Source organism: Vanacampus margaritifer, chromosome 12 (genome assembly GCF_051991255.1).
Source record: "Vanacampus margaritifer isolate UIUO_Vmar chromosome 12, RoL_Vmar_1.0, whole genome shotgun sequence".
Classification (NCBI taxonomy): Eukaryota; Metazoa; Chordata; class Actinopteri; order Syngnathiformes; family Syngnathidae; genus Vanacampus; species Vanacampus margaritifer.
In genome coordinates this window covers 1455424-1477618 of record NC_135443.1, presented here as the reverse complement: position 1 = coordinate 1477618, position 22195 = coordinate 1455424, and the positions used below count along the sequence as shown (strand labels likewise).

General features: G+C 42.1%; 3 protein-coding genes across 5 annotated transcripts; 2 read left to right on the top strand and 1 right to left on the bottom strand.

The window, feature by feature from the left end:
• Positions 1-172: 172 nt before the first annotated feature.
• On the bottom strand, positions 173-2324 carry LOC144061980 (DNA damage-inducible transcript 4 protein-like). The gene is made up of 2 exons (XM_077582954.1): positions 1985-2324; positions 173-1123 (listed from the first exon to the last, which is right to left on the bottom strand). The coding sequence occupies exons 1-2, from the start codon at positions 2133-2135 to the stop codon at positions 609-611; spliced, it is 666 nt and encodes a 221-aa protein (XP_077439080.1). The 5' UTR covers positions 2136-2324; the 3' UTR covers positions 173-608.
• A 1905-nt stretch (positions 2325-4229) lies between these two features.
• mcm8 (minichromosome maintenance 8 homologous recombination repair factor) lies at positions 4230-14065 on the top strand. The gene is made up of 22 exons (XM_077582449.1): positions 4230-4293; positions 4375-4410; positions 4444-4566; positions 4756-4821; positions 4891-4973; positions 5042-5191; positions 5360-5457; positions 6288-6486; positions 6572-6657; positions 7954-8099; positions 9131-9205; positions 9264-9405; positions 9833-9863; positions 9933-10070; positions 10151-10211; positions 10567-10647; positions 11575-11770; positions 11847-12063; positions 12214-12423; positions 12499-12575; positions 12974-13163; positions 13407-14065. Exons 1-22 carry the CDS (start codon positions 4230-4232, stop codon positions 13497-13499), a joined length of 2562 nt encoding a protein of 853 aa, XP_077438575.1. The 3' UTR covers positions 13500-14065.
• A 158-nt stretch (positions 14066-14223) lies between these two features.
• Positions 14224-18079, top strand: crls1 (cardiolipin synthase 1). 3 transcript variants are annotated; one of them, XR_013296258.1, is made up of 8 exons: positions 14224-14757; positions 15099-15236; positions 15467-15596; positions 15692-15777; positions 15858-15926; positions 17008-17099; positions 17202-17340; positions 17689-18079. XR_013296258.1 is itself a non-coding variant. In XM_077582447.1 (7 exons), exons 1-7 carry the CDS (start codon positions 14371-14373, stop codon positions 17780-17782), a joined length of 996 nt encoding a protein of 331 aa, XP_077438573.1. In that variant the 5' UTR covers positions 14224-14370; the 3' UTR covers positions 17783-18079. The 3 variants fall into 3 exon arrangements, 2 of the variants coding, with proteins under 2 accessions (XP_077438573.1, XP_077438574.1); XM_077582447.1 differs by lacking the exon at positions 17202-17340; XM_077582448.1 differs by having other exon boundaries at positions 17202-18079.
• Positions 18080-22195: the final 4116 nt, after the last annotated feature.

Below are 22195 nucleotides of genomic sequence, written 5' to 3'. Positions count from 1 at the left end.
TTAACTTAAAATTAACCAAATAAACTTTTACATAACTTGCATACATTTTATTAAATTGTTTTCTTCATTTATGAATGACCTGGCCACGATCTGACCATTTTAAAAAATCAAATAGAAACCTTTATTTTTATTAAATTGCTGGGACTTTAGCGCAACCACCACACAAGACGAGTCATAGAAAATAATTTATTTTTCTTCAGTACAAAAACATGTCACATTTGACCATCAAATACCAAAGTTATCTTGTCAAGCAACTTTAAAATGCTTTAAAAACAAAAACACTTCACCCGAAACCGGGTGAGAAGATGCCACAGGCGCCTTTTTTTTTTTTGTGCACAGTATAAGTTGCTTCTGGGATTGTGCACGTAGGGTTCTATTTTTGTGACCAGCATACATCTTAAAAATGGCGTGTGGTGCAAAGGCAGGTTAAACCTGACATTGGCTGACATTCTGCCACCAAATGATCGCACTGCCAGACATCTCCAAGATACTTCTCTGCCGCAAACATGCACAGCGAGCCTTTACAAAAATCAGGATCCGCCAGCATGTGCGCCCTTAGTGTCACCTAACGTGTTCATTTGAGACTTCTTAGTCGCGGAGTGCTTTGGTCATGAACACTCTTCAATGAGCAGCTCCTCTGAACTGTACAACTTCCTTTTCATGGCCCTGAAGCCAGAGCTCAGTCTTAGAGAGTGTCGGTGCCTCGTAGGTGTCTCGCACGTCTGCTCGGATCGGCTGCTTTTAAAGAACCTGCGGACTTTGGGCCACAGTCCGCCCGACTCCGCTCTCAGCACCAGGGTCACGTGGAAGGTCGGCACCAGTGCGGCGTCCACGGCGATCTCGTCCACGCTGCACGGAGGCCATGGCTCACCCCTGTCCACGCACAACTTGATGAGCGCTCCCCGCAGGCCGCACGGCTCGCTGACCGCCAGATGGACCAGCTCCAGGCCCACGTGATCCAGCAGGGAATCGGGTACGAGGATACGGGAGCAGCCCAGGAGGTGCGCGGCTCCGTGGAGGGATTCTTCGATGGTGGCCACCAGCTCTGCGGCCAGGGTCTCCTCGGAGGGGTAACAGAACAAGCTGCTCTCGGAATTAGACATGGACATGTCTGCAACGGAACCTAAAAGAAAGGACGGCGAGTCATTTAAAAGCGGTTTGAGTGACACATCTATTTTCAATATCCTCATTAGAGTTGTGGGTGCTAAGAGCAAAATGCAACTGTATGAAGCAGTTTTAGTTCAATTACACTCTCAGTTTATATATATTTTTTGCTTTTTGAAATTTAATTTTCTTAGATTTTTTTACGCTTCAGTTTTTCATTATATATTCTTTGATTCATACCTTTTTTTTTCTACATCCATCCTGTCGGTTTCCTTGTATTTTATTCCAAGCAAAAATTTAAAAGCTTTGTTTTTTTTGCAGGAATAACAAAGGCAGCCTGGTGTATGCCTACTGTATTGTATTTTGTTGCATAGCATTTTATAAAAGAATAAATATAAACTGTCAACTTGATTTTGGACCCCAACATCAGTGTTCCGTTCCATTCATACAATGCTATTCTTTTTGTTTTGTTTTTTGTTTTACATTTCATTTTATTTTACAGTAAAATGCTCAGTTTAAAAATGGCTTGCTTTGTGCCGGAATCCTAATTGTGCCATTGTGACTTTTTTGATGTTGCATTCATTTAATAGAATATACATATTACCTAAAAATGTTCTGCTTGATCATATTTAGTTGATGCAACCTCCTTTTTTGTATATGCGTCCAATGAATTAAATGCCAATTACAAAAATTAATTTCCTTTTATTAGAAATGCTATGATAAAATGCTTTGTGTATGAGGATTGAATCACAAAGGCAAGGATTCCTTATGCCTTTTGTCATGTTGCATTGCACATAACATCTATTTTTAAAGCGAATATTCTGTCAAATCCTGTAGGAAAAGAGTGTCCTGAGACAGAAAGGTTTGCTGCAGCACTCACCGGTGTCACTGTTGCTGCACTGCCTGCGATTGAGCCTCTTGAGCTCGGCGAGCCTCTGCAACAACCTGCCCCAGGACAACCGCTTCAAGCCGCCTCCGTCCTCGGCCGGGGAAGGTGGGAAGCTCCCGTCCAGGGAATGAGCGCAAGACATTGTCAAGCAAACAAAAGAGAGAAGGAGAGAGACAGGAGGAAAATTGAGGATTAAGTGCTAAAAGTGTCCCTCGGACTGAGACCCACTGTCAGTCAGATTCAGCTGGAAACACCAGCAGTAACAATGGAACAAAGCGTTAAATAGGCAAACGGCAAAGCTCCGCCCATTAGATTTCTCCACCAATCAGGAGGCACCTCACGTCCTCGGCGTCCTACCCCGCCTGGAAGCATTTTAGCGAATGACACCCCCCAGAACCCCCCTTCCCCTCAAAACTTTCCATTCTTGTAACGCTTTAAGAACATCCATCCATTTTCTCAACTTTTACAAAAAAAAGCTCACTTGTTATACAACACGGAAAACGACAAACTAGTTAAAAAAAAGAAAACAAAACTTATTTTTGTTCCCTTTTACTTTGAGAAAGTTGCTCAATAACACACTTGTGTGACAGGTCAGCAGCAGCGGGTGTCACACGACCGTCACGTTTTGCACGTAGGCTGCGAATTTGCAACGAAATGGTCGCAAGCAACAGTGACGTGCCGATGAATCACAAACACTCCCGAATGTCTTCAAGACCATGCGTTGCTCGTAGGGAGAGAGAATTGTAGAGAGACGATCCAAACAAAACACTTTCTTCTTGTATTCCACGTCTTATCAAAAGAGTATTGCTGTAGCTGCATATAATATCTAACTTGTGTGTTGTTACACTTTTGCAAAGACTACTAAATAAGAGAAAGGTTACTAAAAGTTCACTTGCCATCATACTCCCTGTACGTGTTGCATTTTTTTAATTGCCAATTGCGTCATTCTGCACGCAACGTGCAGAGGGGGGAAATTCCAATGGTGCAAAATGCTTTTAGTCATCACCATCATGACTTCTAATTTCGTGTTATACTTAGTATTGGTACTTTTTGCATGCATCATCATTAAATCAGTTGAATAAATCCACGTATTAAACCAATATCTTACTTATGTTAGTTGTATGTTCTACAATGTACTATAATAGGCACGCTTTAACGGCATAATGTTTTTTTTTTTATCAACTTGCAATATCATGCAAAATTAAAACACGAAGTGAATGCAGTGATTTTTTAATTTAAATGAGTGCCTCTAATCTAATGAGTGCTTTCAACTGTAGTCCTGCATCAGTCCTGTAAGGGTCAGTAGTCAGTCGGGGGAGTCGAGCCACCACCGAAAAAGGCGTAGAAGAAGAAGCTCCGTTTGAGTGGAGGGAAATTTTGACAGCTCGTCGAGTGTAAACATCGACATTTCGTCGGTAATTTTCAGACTTTATGCCTTTTTTTATGACTATTTTACTTGTCGAAGATATGTGTTTACAGTTGGTAAAAAAAAAATCAACGGTGTTTAATGAATTTCGTTTTCTGTACAGAACTGATGTAGTTACCTTAAAAAACTCTGACGTTCGAAATACTACAGGTGTTGTACTTAAATACTAGTACTGTACTATTGTACTAATATGAGGTACTTCTTGAGTCGAGTGGAGTTTAGGTCTGAGCAATGCCATTTTACATTAATTTGTCATTAACAAAGTATGCCTTTTTTCTCCTGATACCCAGCTTTAAAACATTTTCCCCAGTATTAACTGGAACCAACTTCCACATAAATGATAGAAGTAAATGTTGTTTTTCCACATCATGTGAAAATAAGGTAGCGCGTGCTCTTGAAAAAAAAAATAGGCTACCGTTTTGTCAAAACATGTTTATCAACACTAGTCTTGATACAATAACATTTAAGTTATCATAAAAAATTGCTTGGTCAGAACGTGTGTTGTCGAAGAGTAGCACATCTTGTCTCGTAGAGTTGAACAGGTGAGGCAAAGTGACCTTAGCAAATATCTGGGTACTTATTTTTTCATGGTCTTTAACCACTTTAAAAATAATAAAAGCACATTTAAACACATTATATATTAAGAGAGAGCAAGACAAAATTTGTGAACTAGCATTGTCCCTATCCCAGAACCCATGATGGAGCAGGGTATACTGTATAACAAATGAAAATAACTGCTAGTAACTGCTTCAGTGTATTCAAAGAATGTGATGTGTACCTAAGCTTAAATGTCACCTATTTGTCCCAGGAATGAGTGGACGGGACCCTGTAAGAGGTCCATGGAGGGGTGAAAATGCTGGTTGGAGAGGAAATGGTGGAGGATGGAGAGGAGGAGGAGCAGGAAATGAGAGATGGAGAGGAGGAGGAGGAGGAGGTAATGGCGGATGGAGAGGAGGAGGAGGAGGAGGAGGTAATGGCGGATGGAGAGGAGGTGGCGTCAATGGGGGATGGAGAGGAGGAGGAGGATGGAGGAGTAGACCTTGGAGAGGGGGTTCAGGTAGTGGACGAGGAAGAGGAGGACCGGTTGGAGGGAGTGTTGAAGGTGATAATAAAGCGCCGGCAAGTCAGAGCTTTGGCACACATAGAGGTGAGTGCATTAAAATTGGTTTGGAAAAAAACAAGAACTCTTGTTGTTGAGAAATTAATTCACTAATGGATGCAAGGTGCTATTATTTTTTTGCAATCATTTCCTGTCCCGGACCCACTCCGGCTACCAATTACGTCTCACCAGTAAAAAAATAAAAAAGTCTGATTGTAATGTAAAGTGCCTTGTCAGTCCTCCATCAGGCCACTCTGGATGTGCTGTGCCCTTACAAAGGATGGTCGCTGTACTTCACTGACGGTATTTAATGACAATTAAACGTAGCGCTGACGGGATTAGCGCGTGATAATCGGACTCGCTGTTTGGCAGGTTTCATTGACAGCTCACCAAGCGTGGAGAAGATCAAAGTGTTTGAGAAGTACTTTGCCTCCAAGATTGACCTCTATGACAAGGTGGGGTTGTGCCTCGGACGCTATGAGGTGGACTGGACTGGTGGTGGGTGACTTGCCGTGCGTTACAGGACGAGATCGAGCGCCAGGGCAGCGTGCTGGTGGATTACGCAGACCTGATCGCAAACGAGACCGTGCTTGCGGCACTTCCTGCCCTGACCGCGGAGCTCAAGGAACAACCAGAAGTGATCCTCAACTGTTTGGGATTGGCCGTTCACCAGGTACACACACACTGTCGAATGAGAAAGAATTCTGGCCAAATATGACTGGGAAATGAGGGTCATTTACTTGCACCTAGTTGAAGGTGAATTATCAAACACGTCTGCAACGGTGGAATATTTATGGGAATAAATATAACAAAAAAAAAACGTTTTTTTGTGAACAAACAGGTGTTAACTGTCGACTTGGAGAAGCAGGCCGCCGAACTACCTGGGGACGAGCTTCCTGTGGCCGCGCCAATTATCCACATCCCTCATGTCAGTGCAAGGTATGAAGGTCACATTTCTTTGCAGTTGACGTCAAAATATAAAAAGTCTACACACCCTTTTCAAATCCTCATCTTTAAAAAAAATAAATTAAGATTACACCATTGTGACCTTTAACCTATTGAAAAAAAAAATGTTTTTTTTCAAAAGAACCTGTTTGAATGTGTTTGTTTACTTTTACTTCCCCTCTAGAAAAAATTATCGTTTTTGAGGGGATTTAAAACAATTTTTTTTAAATTTACAATTGAGTCATACAGACAAATAATTTCTCTTGTTTTTATTTTACATAGCCGAAACCTGCCATTTGAAGGGTGTATAGACTTTAAAGGGGAATTTACCTTTAACATTTCTTGACATTAATTAATAATTAATTAATTAAATTATGTGACAACACTAGTTTAAACATGACATTCTGATTAATATTACATATGTGGAATATCAGTTATGAAGCAAAATCCAGCCGTGTTTTTTTTTCATCTCAGAAGGCAGCCATTTTGCCACTTGCTGTCGACTGAAGATGAGATCACAGTTGCTCAGGTCTCAGGTAACGACCAATCACAGCTCACCTGTTTTCTGAAGCTGAGTTGTGATTGGTTGTTACCTGAGACCTGAGAAACCGTGATGTCATTTTCACTCGACAGCAAGTGGCAAAATGACCGCCTTCTGATCGATGATGATTAAAAAAAAACAACTGGATTTTGCTGTTTAACTCATATTCCACTAATGTGATATTAACAAGAATACCATTTAGACTAGTGGGGCTGCATAGAATATACTGTTTTTTGTGGGGTTGACTTTAAATATGCGCCATAAGTGTGTACTTGTATTCTAGGCTGTACAACTACGAGCCGCTGACTCCGCTTCGCACGTTGCGCGCCAGCGTGTTCGGCTGCCTGGTGTGCGTGAGGGGAACGGTGGTGCGGGTGAGCAACATCAGGCCTCAATGCACCAGGCTGGCCTTCCAGTGCCTGACGTGCTCCAGCACACAATCGCTGCCTCTGCACCACGGGAAGTACGCCACACCCACCAAGGTATGGGCGGAGGACACGTCCGCTTAGCTGAGTTATACGTCGTGTTCGTGGTGGAAGAGCGTCGTTTGTGTGTGTTGTCTCGCAGTGTGTCCAGCCAGACTGCCGCGGTCGTGCGTTCTCTGCCAGACGGAGTTCCCCTCTTACACACACTGTAGACTGGCAAATCATCAAGTAAGCAATACACACCATACTCCTCATCCGTATGTGTGTGGAGTGGACTATCGCTTTGCTCTTGATGTTTTACTGTTTTAAATAGGACTGAATCACCATGTTGAACAATATGTTTACAGCAGAAATTAAAAAAACAAAACAATAAAAAAAATAAAAATATTTAGCCACTAAAACAATTTTTTTCTCTTTGGGAATGCAGTAAATCACTATTTGACATTTTCATTAAGAAATCATAATGTTCTTTATTTTTCCTTTTTTTTCTTCCATAAAACACAATTTTAAATTCCGTAAATGGCATTGGGACTGCACAGTGAGCGAGCGGTTAGCATGTCTGCCTCAGTTCTCAGAATTAACGTTCAAATCCCAGCTCGGGCTTACCTATGGTGTAATTTGCTTGTGTTTGTGTGGCTACCTCCCATTTTCCAAAAATATGCATGGTAGCTCTGCCATACGCTATAGAAAATAGATGGCTGGATGTAGGGCTGTGCAATTAATTGAAATTCAATTACAATTTCAATTATTACACTCCACAATTATAAAATCAAGTCAAGTCATCAGCATAATCATCCAAAAAAAAAGATTATTAATACTAATTTTGAGTTTTGTAATAATTATAGTGTTTCAAAGAATTGTATTTGTCTTCATAATTTTTAAGTTGAAACATTTTCTTTTTTTGTACCAAAAAAGAAATCATCGTCCTAATTGTGATTTCAATTATTACCAAAATAATCCTGATTAATATTTTCTTCATAATCGAGCAGCCCTAGCTGAATGTATTATTTAAAATGTCTTAATGCATTAATTCCCAACATTTTTTTGAAAAAACAAATCCTTCTGCACGCCACAAAACAAAATTGCCACAAATGTCCATTGAAAGGATGTTGATCTTGTCTCAATTTAGTCCGTGTAAAACCGTAGTGTGATTTGTTGAACACAAAGCTACTATTCTATTGTATGATGGCAACGGGTAGATTCAAAGAATAATTGTACATCGGCCTTCCAGTGAAAAACTCCAATGTTTCTGCTTTATACTTAATGTTGAAATTGGATCATTTCCCATGACACACCTCATTGCTCTTTTGACTTTAATTGAAAATCACAATATCGCCACTAGGTGCCACGCTTACCTCACTGCTACCTCCGCAGTGACTCACCTGCAGCAGATTGGCTGCTCGCATGACTCACTGCAGTTCTGGTCTCTTCAAATAAACAACAGAATGTTGGCAGAATGCTATAGATGGCCCTGTTAAGAATATCTTTGCGCGTGTGTGTGTGTGTGTGTGTGTGTGTTGGCAGGGTTCAGGAGTTGGTGTGCGGCGAGCAGAGGGAGGCCGGACGGATCCCACGCACCGTAGAGTGCCACCTGACCTCTGACCTCTGTGACAGCGGCGTCCCCGGCGACACCGTAACAGTGACGGGGATCGTTAGAGTCGCCAATGATGGTGCGCATGCACTCACACACACATACACAAACGTCTGTGTGTACAGTGGTATCAACTGTATACTGCTCACTGCACTATTTTTATTTTCAAAAAGGTCAATTCCTACCTAATTTCTGTATTAAAATGTATTTGATTGCTTCTTATGTCATTGGTTCTCAAATGTGGTCAAACGGGGAGTCACATTTTCCTACGTCCGGACCATCTTTAATAGACGTTCAGAGCAATTAAGAAATCGTACTGTTTAATAATATCCTTTAAAAGCATATGTGTGTGTTTAATATTTTTACGACACAAGCTAAGAAAACCTGGTCAACGTGACTTTCAGAACACCTTAAAGTTCTCCCAGCGCAACAGTGAATGGCACTTAGCAATATGGTTGAAGCACAGTAATATTATACAGAACTGAATTCACAACAAAAATATTGATTCAAACAAAATTAAATTAGTTGTTCGTAAAAGTAAAAAATAAAAAAAAAAGAACGAAAGGCTCACTGTACATGTCCTCCAAATGTGTCAAAAAGTGCCTCGTATAATATTGTATCACGTAGTAAATAATTAATTAATAAATGATTTACAGGAAATGCATTTCCACGGTTTGAATTATTTTTTAATTATGGATAAAAGCCTAGAAACAGTAGGTAGTTATGGACAAAATAGAAAAGGTGTTCAATGAGAAATAAAACAAAGAAGTCATTCCACAATATGTGCATTTTTTTGTGCCATCATCGGCGCTGAAGCTAATTATTTTGGGTTTGTAATTATTCTGGGGTTTACGAGGGCGGCATGAGTCCCAACCCAAAGGTTTCGATCCTGAGCCCTTGTGACCATGTCCAAGTGTCCTTGAGCAAGATAGTGACCCCCCCCCCAGTTGCTCCTAATGCTTCACCATCAGTAGGTGAACAAGTAAACACTGTGGAAGTGCTTTGACTACCTTGAAGGTTGAAAAGTGCTACGCAAGTGAAAGCCCATTTACTAGAAAGGCTTCAAATGAAAATGGTGTCAAATGCATTCATCTTGTATTTGTGACCCAGGCACCTCCAAGTGGAATAAGGACCAGTGCATGTTCCTCCTCTACATTGAGGCCACGTCAGTCAGCAAGACAAAAGGTGCTGTTAAAGTGTCACCTTCAAGTACGGCGCCATCGTCAATGAACATTGAATGCAGGCCAGCAATCCAAGTCTGGAGGCGCGGGGACGTCCGGCGGCCCGCCCGAGGATCGCTGCGGCGGTGAGGAGTTTAGCCTCAAGGAGCTCTACGCCATCCAGGAGATCCAGTCGCAGCCTGACTTGCTCAGACTCATAGTGAAGTAAGTGTGGCTGCCTTAAAAAAATTAACAAAACAAAACAAAATTAGAACAATCATTCTAAAACGGATCTAAAACCAATTTGCTTGATCTAAATGACTATTTCATCTAATTATTTATTTATTATTATTTTCATGTCTTGTACCAAAACTCGCAAAGAGCCTGTTATTCACATACACACTGCACAGTTCTCTCTCTCACTCTCACTCTCACTCTCTCTCTCTCTCTCTCTCTCTCTCTCTCTCTCTCTCTCTCTCTCTCTCTCTCACTCGTTCCTTCCTTCTTTTCTTGGCCAAAACCTTCACCTTGTCAATTAGACACAATCCATCGAAAACATGCACCTTAACTTGACATCCCTCATCTACGCAACGTCTCCTTGCGGCTTTCAGATGTTTGTTCTAAACATATTCCCTCCTTTGGCCCCTCCCAGTTCTCTGTGTCCCGCCATCTACGGACAGCTGGTGAGCGCCGCCGTCCATTCTTCATCTTTTCTGGCTGGCTGATGGCATTCTCGCGCTGCGTGTTTGTAGCTGGTGAAAGCGGCGCTTGTGTTGGTGTTGTTCGGAGGCCGGCAGAAGCACACGGGCAAGAACAGCGTCCCGGTCAGAGGAGACCCCCACGTCTTGATGGTGGGAGACCCCGGGCTGGGCAAGAGCCAGATGTTGCAGGTCGATTCAATGCCCGACAGCCTGACTCGTTCCTGCTTTTTGTTCAAAGTCTAACGAGATCATTGTATTTTCATTTGTAGGCCGTGTGCAATGTGGCTCCCAGGGGGGTCTATGTTTGTGGCAACAGCACCAGCACTGCAGGTAAACTGTCACAACAATTTGACATGCAACTTGAATTGATTCGGGCCACTTGGCCTCACCAACACTGCATATAAAAGCCAACATTTTCCACCTTATTGCCCACGTTGCTACGTTGTATACACAACCCTGACACTGAATGCGTGAGGGAAAAAAGCAATTTTCCACATTCTGAGGTTGATATTAGAGGCTTGTGTGTGCGGGAACTCAGCAATAATGTGACAGCGGTGTGACGGTGTCAAGTTGAAATCAATTGCTGCTGTCCACATTTTATACCTTAACTTCTTGTTTTGTTTGAGAATATTTCACCTATAAAAGTACTTGAATTGCACTTCTGCTTTTGTGTTTATTTCTTCAGGACTAACAGTGAGTTTGTACAGAGATCAAGGAAGTGGCGATTACGCTCTGGAGGCGGGGGCCTTGGTGCTGGCCGACCAAGGTGGGAAAGCAAGTGCAAACATAACTCATCGGCCACTTCATTAGGTATCTATAGGTACAATTTAACGAGATCCAGACCAAGAGCTGATACCTCATCTTGTGTATGATGTAGTAGTGGTAAGATGCAGTCTTCTTCTAAGTTGCAAACGTTTAAAGGAGACATTTTTTTTCACCATTTCAAACAGTTCCCCGGTGTCTCATGCTATTCTAGGGGACTAATGGGCTTCCGTTACCATGACAACCAACGGTGGAGCTAGCTAGGCCTTTGCAACCAGGCGAGCGGATGCATGTTCTCAAACTGGCCACATTTTGAAGAGAAAGCGAGACACCACTGGTGGAGCAAACAAGCTTTTTGTGAAAAGAAACACGTCAAACCCAACGGGGACTTTGATGCAAAGATTTTTGTTGTGACACCTCATGCTATAAAACCACAAAAACAAAACACGAAAGGGCTTTTGATTGTAAAATATCATATTTTAAGAGATACGCAACAAAAAAATGCGCTGTGAGCAACGCTGACTCAACATGGCTCACGTTGAACTGGCTTTTTTTAGTGACTTTTTTACATGCCGTTCGCTATTCACTCAATGAACTGCGTCATCTTTTCTCACAATCGTGAAACACTTTCTACTGCCTACTATGACATGTTCTGTTTATGCTACACATATCTCTTTGCATTCTGTTCCTTTTATCTCCCACTCAAAAGCTATTCTGATCTCAAATCAAAAGGCAAGCAACAGCACCATCTACTGGGATCTGCTGGTCATTGCAGTGCTTTACAACCCTGAGTTTCCCTCTCTTTTATTCGCCGACCTGTTGACGAATGTTTATGTCGGTGGCGGTAAAGAGTTGAATTCCAGTTGACAAATATAAACATCTGTCACAGCGAGTGGATTAAAAAGTCCCTTCTTCAATATCCTCTGTTCAGGTTTGTGCTGCATTGATGAGTTTGACAAGCTGGGCAGCCAGCAGCAGGCCCTATTGGAAGCCATGGAGCAGCAAACCGTGAGTCTGGCAAAGGCGGGAATCGTTTCCTCTCTGCCCGCCAGAACGTCCATCGTCGCCGCCGCCAACCCCGTCGGAGGCCATTACAATCGAAGCAAGACCGTCTCGGAGAATTTGAAGTGAGGCATCGGTCAGTCGCTAATCACATTTGTATCCAAAATCACCTTCTTCCATTGTGTGGCGCTCCATTTTCAGGATGGGCTCACCGCTGCTCTCCCGCTTCGACGTGGTCTTCCTTCTGCTGGACATCCCCGACGAGTCTCACGACCGCCGTCTGTCGGAGCACATCATGGCCAACCGGGCCAGCGGAGGCAAAGCCAGCAGCGCCGTAGTCACCAGGAGCAGCAAGAGTGACTTGGAAACATCCATTTTGCTGGAGCACGCAGACATGGCGCTGTCGGAGCGTTTGCAGGTGAAGGTTCAGTTCAATTTCATTTCCGGATCGCCGATTCACAAAATAAGTTATCTCAAGCCACTCATCTCTTGGACTCCGATTGGCTGCTGGATCAGGCATGTCCGGATAGAACACTTAGTCGCTATGATACTTTTTTTGTTTCTAAAGATCCCAGCAGGTGAAGCCGTCGACCCCATCCCGGCGTGCCTATTGAGGAAGTACATCAGCTACGCACGCCACTACGTTCAGCCCACGTTGTCGTCGGAAGCGGCGCAGACGCTTCAGGATTTCTACCTGTCGTTGAGGTCCCAGTCGCGCGCCGCCGACACCACGCCCATCACCACCCGCCAACTGGAGTCCCTCATCAGACTCACCGAGGTAGCCGTCACCATGTCGGCCTGGATGTCGGATTGTGTTGAATATAATAAATGAATGAAGATTGTATGGTTGCAGGCGAGAGCCAGATTGGAGCTCAGTGAGACGGCCACCAAGAGCCATGCGGAGGATGTGGTGGAAATTATGAAACACAGGTAGAGCAGGATTTCACAACTTTTTATGAGCATGAAAATATCATATAAAAAGGAATTGTATAGTATTATTGAATTGGTCTAAAAATAGCCGAGTCCACATTTTTCTTTTGCATACTGTTTGTCTGTCTACTGCAGATTGTCCAGTATCCCACACCTAAGATTTAAAATTGAAGAGATAAAATATCTTTAACAATCAAACATTTTCTAGTTGCCTCCATTCAACTTTTGTGGATGTCCCATTTAAAAATCAAACAAAAGTTTGCAACCCCCTGGTATTGCGTGTGCTATTTTGTGGTGCTTTGAGACCAGCAAAACCGCAAGCGTCAAGACATTCCCTTCCTTGATGCCTTGACACACCTCACGCTCCACGCCGTCGTGTGTTTTGTTTGTTGGTGCAGCCTGGTTGACACGTACTCCGACGGCTTGGGCAATCTGGACTTTGAGCGCTCGCAGCTGGGCACGGGCATGAGTCAGCGCGGTGTCGCCAAGAAACTCATCGGCGCGCTGCACGCGCACGCCCAGCGGACCAATCAGAAGCAGTTTGACCTGCAGACCATTCGATCTGTGGCGGAGAGGCTGAACATCAAGGTGCACTGTACAGTATGTGTGTGGGGATTTATTTTACAGTCAAATGCAACTCTCACCTAACATATGAAATCAATTATGATATATAAATAAAGTAAATATACTGTCATTTTCAGAGTAAATTGAAAAAAAAAATTGAGAATATCTTGAAATGTATTTTTACATGATGTTACTTCTGCCTCAATATCCTCCTTCTTTTTCTTCATTATTCGCTGTCATCGATATACACAATATATTTTTGGGCAGGTGATGGACTTTGAGGTTCTGGTGAGTTCCCTGAATGAACAAGGTTTCCTGTTGAAGAAAGGAGCCAAGCTCTACCAACTTCAGACTGTCTGACAAGCCAAACAGACTTTATCATCACTCAGTAAAAGACTGTAAAACTGCAGTTCAACATCAAAACAACAGACAGACAAGACCAGGGGTGGAAAAAGTATCTGTTTTTTTAATCTGGCACACCCTGCATTTATCATCAGGAATCCTGTAACATTTCTTGGATTAATGCTACTTTTTTCATGGAATTGGTTAGTTACAAAGTATTTATTAAAAATTATAGTACATAATTGGCTAATTATTTATCAAAGTTATAATACAAGACAATATAAATATTGTCTGTATTAATGTTATACTTTAATAATTTATTAATTGTAATTAAATTGTAAATAATACCATTTGAAATATGTGACTTGCAAATCCCGCTGTTTTAAAAAATCAATTGTGGCCTCGAGCACAAACATTTTCTACCCCTGGGATAGTACAGTACCTGTAATTTCGTTTCAATTGTCCTTTTCTCTGAAGATTTACTTTTGTAATTGTTTTCAAATTATTTGTACTTGACTTGTGCTTATTTTATTATTCAGTACTGTAAATAATTTGTTAATAAAACGTTCCTTCCTCGTAACTAAGTTGTTGTTTTAAAATCATTTTTTCATTTGCGTTAACACGGCAATATTTTGTTTAACCATATAAAATATTTTTACATCCAAATAATAATGTAGGTTTCCACTGAGTATTTTTCCGTTTTGCATGCGCAATCTTGTTTTGCCGGTATGTCACAATAATTGTACGACATTGCCTGCCTACCAACGCATCGCTTTACGGCAACATGGCAGCCTCCTTGCTGCAGTTGGACGTCGGTCGGCACTAAAAAGCTGTAAAACTCCATCATGGCTCGGCGAACGCAACGCTCGCCAACGGAGTGCAAGTGAAAATGATGCTTTTGTGTTTTCGGGGAAATCCGGCACCGCTGTGCCGCAAGGCCGCCGACTGTTTGCTGTCGGCGCGGCGCGGGGCTGCGTGTCGGCTGGAGGCGACGACGACGACGACATGGCGGCTCTTGCGCGCAGCACCTGTCACCGGCCTCAGAGGGGCGGACGGCCGCCCTCCCTTTCGCCTCGGTCCGGTTCCGTCGACGTGGTGGAGGCCGTGCCGAACTCTGCTCGTGCTACGCGGAGGTCACGGCCGGTTGGTTGTCAACTCCCGGTCACTCCTGTCCACCGGAGGCCGAGGGTTTAGTGGGAAGAGTAACCAGGAAGCGGATACCCAAAGGGAGGCCAACCCTGTAGCCGGACAGGGGCTGTTCAAGTTTAAAGAGCTGGTAAGCGAAAAAGTGTCAAGAAACACTCTTGTGGAATCGTTTAAAACAGGCTTCTCTAACTTTTGGGGTTCAACCCCTAGGCGTTATTGTGACCATTTTTGGGGCTTTTTGTTGGTTCTGACCAAGCCATTTCAAAATAAAATACTGCCCACGGGTTAAGGGGGACATTTTTCTCAGAATCCCTCATAATGTCAACACTAATAATACATAACTTGCATGTGTTGCACTAAACTGCACTGCACTACTTGAATGATTGCATTTTTTTGTCAGCTTGAGAACCACTTGGCTATTAAATACAGTATGTTTGTCAATTACTTTCATGCTTTAATGTCATTGTGCAGTACGAGAACCCGTGGACCATCCCCAATCTGCTGTGCGTGTGCCGGATCGTCCTGGCTCCTTTCCTGGGTCACCTGATCATCCAGCAACACTTCCACCTCAGCCTGGCGCTTTTCACCTTGGCTGGAGCCACTGACTTGGTAATGTGTACGTTGCACAAAAACACATCTGCGTCATGACATAACATGAGCCCGTTGTTTCTCACTTTGCCAAACAGAACCCTAGTCGGGAAAAATAAAACACTGTAATAGTGGCTTTTCATTTAGCGGATTCACAATACAAAATTTCATAAACGGCACAAACTGGCAGTGCCACGTGTTCATTTTCAGCATTCGGCATGTTTTGACTTGTCTGTGCGTGTCCTTGTCAGCTGGACGGTTACATCGCCAGGACGTGGCCCACGCAGAAGTCGGCGTTGGGAAGCGCCCTGGACCCGCTGGCGGACAAAATCCTCATCAGCTTTTTATACATCAGCCTCACGTATGCAGACATCATACCAGGTATTATTTCATGGTCAGGTGTGCCGTGGTGAATGATCCCGTCTCAGTTAAGCCCTCGCGTGTACCTAAATAAGTGTCTGTTGTGTCTCTCGCAGCGCCACTGACGGCGCTGGTGGTTTTCAGGGACATCGGTTTGATCGCTGCCGTCTTCTGGGTCAGATACAAGACGGTGCCGCCACCGGTAAGACTTTATTTGGCTTTTTTAATTTTGTCATTGCCACATAAGATGTGACTTGTATTTTGTTTGTGTGTCGCATGCAGGTGACCCTCAGTAAGTTTTTTAACCCCTGCTACACCACAGCTCAGCTCAAGCCGACACTCTTTAGCAAGGTGAGACACTCGATGTGTGAATTGCCTCGGATTATAATTATTTTTATTACGGGTGTCAAAATTAGCGCGTTCATTTAAAGTTCCTTTAATGCCACTTTTTTTTTTTTTTTTATGCGTGATGAATGGCCGTCCCTTACTTTGAAAGCCTGTACTTGGGGAATTCCATTCCACGTCAAAATTTCTCAGTAATAAAATTAATAATAATGCATAATTTGTGGAGACTGGGGTCAAGTTGTATTTTACAATTTTAAGTTACTTCATGTTAAAGATTAGATAGCTCTTAATATAAAAAGAAAAATGCACTGAGCTGTCACCAACCTCTTACAAATGCAATGATGCCATCTAGTGGCAGAAAAATGACCAACACAAATCAATATCACACTCGGTACATCTTTTTAATTTTAACCCAATTTTATGAATTATTATAAAATTACTGCATCAGTAACTAAAAGATGCAGCCATATTTGTATTTTTAAACTTGTTTTCCACTTTTATGTTAACAAGAGTATGAAACTTAAAAAAATATTTTATTGTACATTTTTATTATGCATTTAGAACAAACACAGATACTGTCCTGGTCATGTTTGTAAATGAGAATTAGTTCTCAAAATTTTTATATGGTTAAATAAAATTTAAAAAATTGATAAATAAAATTTGCGCTTAATCGTGAGTTAACTATTGAAGTCATGCAATTAATTACGATGAAAAAATGTAATCGCCTGACACCCCAAATTTTTATATTTTATGTTGAATACAAAGAAAATAAATGATGTAGAATGTTTTTTTGTTGTTGTTGATAGTTCATCATTTAATCACTTACTGAGAAATTTGTGCCATAATGGAGAATTAAGTTGGTTATAAAAATAATAAGATAATCAAAAATATATGCAAATGGTAATAAATAATTTTGTATCATTTCCATTCTTTGTGCATTTTCAAGAATGGATTGTCTTTTTTGTAGCCAGTCTCTATACACTGAACAATAAATAGTGGCAGAAAGTGATGAATTCACTCGCATTATCTGACTTAATAAAATTTTTCATTTTTCATATGTTGATGTGTTGTTTTCGGCACTCGACAGGTGAACACGGCCATCCAGCTGGTTCTGGTCGCGGCGTCCCTGGCGGCTCCAGTCTTCCAGTACACCGACAGCATCCTTCTGCAGGGCTTGTGGTAAGACGCCAACAGCGCCCCCCACTGGTCTCCGCCACCCCCGCCTCAACCTCTTTATTGTGTCGCTGTAATCTAATCCTCGTGCATTGACGCGCTTGAAAGGAATGTTGACCGTGCATCCTGCGTTCACGCCTAATTCGTACGATCCAAGTCACATGTGGAGCGTCATCCTCGACCTCGTCGCTTGGAGCTCATTTTCAAGCATATTTTCTTCCCCAAAAATTGCACGACAATTGCAACTGTAAGTTCTTTCACTTAACGTTTGATGCACAGAAAGTGATGAGTCGTGTCTTTATGTTGAATAGAGGTCTATGTGTTCATCTGTGTTGGTTGACTTGCATGTAACTTCTGTTTGCACGCATTAGCAAAGCAACCTGTACATGTTCTGTACCATTGGGTAAGAATCCAATGCAGCAACAAGTGGAAAATAGTCCCAATTCCATAAAATAAGAAATCCCAACATTTTTACGGATATTTCTTGGGGAACCGGAACGGATTAAAAGCATTTGCATTCATTTCAATGGGAAAAGATGATTTGAGTATTAAAGTTACAAGATAGCACTTCTCATTTGTATCCCACGCATTGCAGGTTCGTCACCGGCGTGACCACCGCGGCGTCGGGCTACAGCTACTGGCACTACGGCCGTAAAACGGTCCGGGTGCTAAACACTAAGTCGCCATGACGCCGCCCAAAATCACTCGCTAGCGAGTCACAGACAAGCAAGAGTTAGCGGAGGTCGGAAGAGGCACGAGCCGGACACGCGAGCGCCGGATGATGGCCAAGAATTGCGAGAACAAACAAGTGGCTGTTAAGGCGTCGCCATGGCGATGACTCGTCGCAGATGGCGGCGCCGCAGCTCATCCACTGGACCTACTGTTTTTAGAAAGAGCTTCTATTTTTACACAGTCACACCAATCGCAGTCACATCATTTATGAATGTTTGATTTATCAATAAAATAGAAAACCTGTTTAGTGCAAATGTGTCGAGTGCATTTTATATCTGATGGTAAATCTCAACGAAAAAAGAGCAACTTGCATAAAATGCCTTCTACAATACAAAATTAAATATAATATAAATACTGTCTCTTTTAATCTTCTTTAGTTTCAATTAAACCCCATTCATCCTTGTGACTTTCAAAAATAGTAGCTGGATAAAAGTTGAAAAATGGATCGTTCTTTTTAGGAAGTTACATTGGCTAAGACATTAGCCACACTTCAAGACAAATGCGTTGGGATGCACCTCGAATAGAGATAAATAAATAAAATAGTTCAACAATACCGGTAGGGGCCAAGGACAGAGCCATGGGGGACTCCGCATAAGTCATTTTAAGGTCATGTGTGTATTCTTTTGCTCCTTTATTAGGAGTAACCGTTTGCGACATGTTGGAAGTTATCCTACATAATAGTTGTTTGAGCAATATTAATATGTACTGTACTTTAAAAAAAAACGAGCGTGACATTGATTTGTGTTGATGTCATTTTTCTGCCGCTAGATGGCATAATTGCATTTGTAAGACGGTGACAGCTCAGTGCATTTTTCTGTTCACATTAAGCACTATCTAATCTTTAACATGAAGTAAATTTAGCTCATTTTTAAAATTGTAAAATACAACGTGACCCTAATCTCCATAAATATATGCATTATTATTACGGCTAAATTTTGATGTGGACGCGTTTGCTGCGTTGCGACTGGAATTCCCCCAGTTCAGGATTTCCAAGTAATCGCGCGTTAAAAAAAAATAGTGGAATTAATTAAAGCAACTTTAAATTAACTCAAAATGAACACACTCGTTTTTACTTTTACAGCACATGTTCAGCATTTAGTATTATATTTGTCAAAAGATACGCAATCAAGACAGACTATAAGAAGGACTTAATTTGCAGTCAGTTGACCTCTTTGCCATTCCGCAAATCTCCTTCACGTCTCCGCCAAGACATCACACTTCTAAGCCAGAAAAAAAAAAAATGGATCTATTTGTGCCATGCCACTATTTTTAAATGTATTTTAAATCCTATTTTCTGACTAATGTCTCTTTTGTTGGCCCCGCGGCCGTCTCAATATGGAGCTGACACCCCCGGAAAGCTCCAAAGTTGAATTTTTTTCCCTCACGCAGGCGGCGGCGGCGCGTGATTAAAAGTACTTTCCAGCAGTCGGAGCTCATCTCGGAGGACTCCTTTTAAGAAGCGCTTAAGCCCGACCCACCTGGTCGGCTTCCAAAGGACGTTAGGGAAGGCTCTTGTTGCTTCTGCCTGACATCTCCGTCATTTCAAGGGCTCCCTGAACGCATCACGGCCGAAGTCCTCCAAACTCCACTTTAGGTTATGAAACCCAAAAAGTGATTCCGATTATTTCCAGTTCCTGCAAGGGTCCTCCACACACACACACACACACACACAGAAACACACACATCCATAAGGGTGCTATACGCACACATGCACAAGCACATACACACTCTTTGGTCTTTTATGGGCCTGAAATAGCTCTCCGCCACCCACTCTGCCTTATATAAGATCCCAGCACAGAGATTTGCTGGTGCAGATGGGGCGTGTGTGTGTGTGCGTGTGTGTGTGCGTGTGTGTGTGCTTGTGCCAGCGTGTGGGCAGTGGGAGTGTCTTGAGTCCTGCGTGTATGCCTGTTTCTTCCTGTAACGCGGCAATTTTACAAAACACTTGTAGTTCCAAGTTTTTTTCGTTTTGACTTTTAATGGTGATGGACATGAACTGTCGACCTGCTTTTGAAGATCAGATGCGGAAGGAAAAAAATGCTGACGATAAGCAAAGACTTCCAAGGTGGAATTGTCGGCATCAGTGAGTTGACAACAAAGTAGATGATTGATTGGCAAACTTTTTACACCAAGTATCGCCGTAATGGCCATCATAAAAAATACAGTAATAGTAGGCCCCCATGAGTTAATAATAAGAAGAACAAAATTAAAATAAGAGTCAGAAGTTTCATTTCTTTCATATTTCATATTTTTGCAAGGCAACATTTTAACATTCACATTTGCACTAAAAATATGGGAGGGGGAAAAAAACTGTGCTTACAAACTGATTCAATAAAAATCTATTACACCAGAGTACCTTTAGATAGATTATTTTAATTTGATTTGCTGTGAGTGAATCAATCATACCGGGAATAAAATGAAAAATAATCCAAGCCAAAAGGCCTGGAGTGACGCCGCAGTTTATTATGCCGTCGACCTTCTTAACGAAACAAGAACATCAGCAGGAGAAAAAAATCCTTCAAGGCACCAACACAAATTTCATCATCTTATGCATTGAATTTAGATTAGTCTAAGAAAATCAAAAACACAACAAACTTGTATAAACAAAGTTCTACTAGTTTCAATTGATGTAAAAGTTCAAATCCAGCAGTTATCAGCAGTAAAACATAGATTACATTCACCAAAAACACCCGTTCTGACCTAAAAGCGTAGGAAATTTTTTATTTTTTTTGGCAGGTCAAACAGAACTGCAGAAGCCGTAAAACAATGGTTGATAATCATTCATCAACAGATATTTACTTTTCGCTTGATTTGATTTCATTTTTTTAATTGAAAGGTCCAATGAACATTGACGAACACTACCATGCAGTACCCGTGTACATAATTTACATTCATAGTCCCCCTTGGCAGGAAACATTAAACATAGACAAGACTTATGAACAAGTCATGAAATCCTTCAATAATTTACTTCTACCAGTGCTGCAGTTTCTACTTATTATTTACAAATGAATACGCAAGGATTCTGTCAGGTTCAGTCAACCTTGAACATTTATTAAACAACAGACAAGGAGGGAAGACAAGAGACTTTGATTATTTTTGCTCGCGAGGGGAACGGACAGAGATGTGCACAGTTACGATCTCCTACCCGCTCTGAAGCACCTTCTGCCCCAGCCCTCTCTTTTTATTTCTTTTCGGGGCGGTCCCTGGTTACACAGTCGTTGCTGCTCTAAAGGTTGGGAGAACACACAGCAGCAACCATCACGGATATGAGCAGATTATAATACAGACGTGTCTTCCTTTGGCGCTGAAGGTTTCAACAGTCAAAGGTCAAAGTTCAACAGTACATCCGCAAAGTGTTTCGGCTGCTATCTTGGGCACAGTTCCTGTTTTTGCAGCTGCAATACTATAAGAGTAAATATAGGATCATTTATGTACATTTATTCTAGCAGATTCCAATTTGCAAGAAAGTCCAGATGTGTTGGAAATGGTAACAGCTGTCAATGAATCACAGATTTTTTTGCGAGTGTTGCGGTCCACTACTGTACATGTTGTAAAAGAAAGTTGATTGTAAAAGGAACAGATTCAGATTTGATGTCCGTAAAAGTGGTTTGATGCGAAAATGTCGGTTTGCGTGTGACAAGCGCGCTGTCGTCGTAACGTTTGGCTCACGTATCGATTCCGATGTTTCGCCGCCACTTTGCACAGAAGGAGCCTCAAGTGCTTCATTTACGCAGACGACAATTCATCATCCTGTCTCCGTTCAGACAGAGGACATTTCATTTTATTGGGCATAAACAAGCCTGCCCCCCCACCCCCCCTCCCCTCCCCTGCCCGCTCTCTCTCATCTGCCGTTTTTTCTCGCTTGTTGTCATATTTGCCGGACGCCGTGTGGCTGCCAGCTCGCTTGTTTTCATTTGTCTGCTGCAGACGCGTTGTCATTCTTTTCTGCTTCTCCTTGACGCCCGCTTCACGTTTTGCCGTCCTAAATCTCCTCGGCCTCGCCCACTCGCTTCCCGTAATCATCGCTCGTGTTGGCAAACAAAGAAATACAAAGCCAACGGGATCCTTTTTTCTAGTTGTTGTATTGACGAGACACTCATTTTTATTATTGCATTTGACTTAATGCTTCACAATAGCCAGTTCACTATTAAAAGCCTATACAAGAATATTTTTTTTGTTCTTTTTTCAAATCAGGTACAATGCGGCTTCTATCCAAAGTCTTGAAATCATTTTATTTTTGTCACGCAGGGGTCAAAATAAGTCAACCACTCGTGTGAAAACTACACGTTTGAACAGTACAAATTCAATGAATTCAACAACAAAAAAACATTTTCAGGAATATTCAGCTAACTAAAGATTGACTCTTGTTT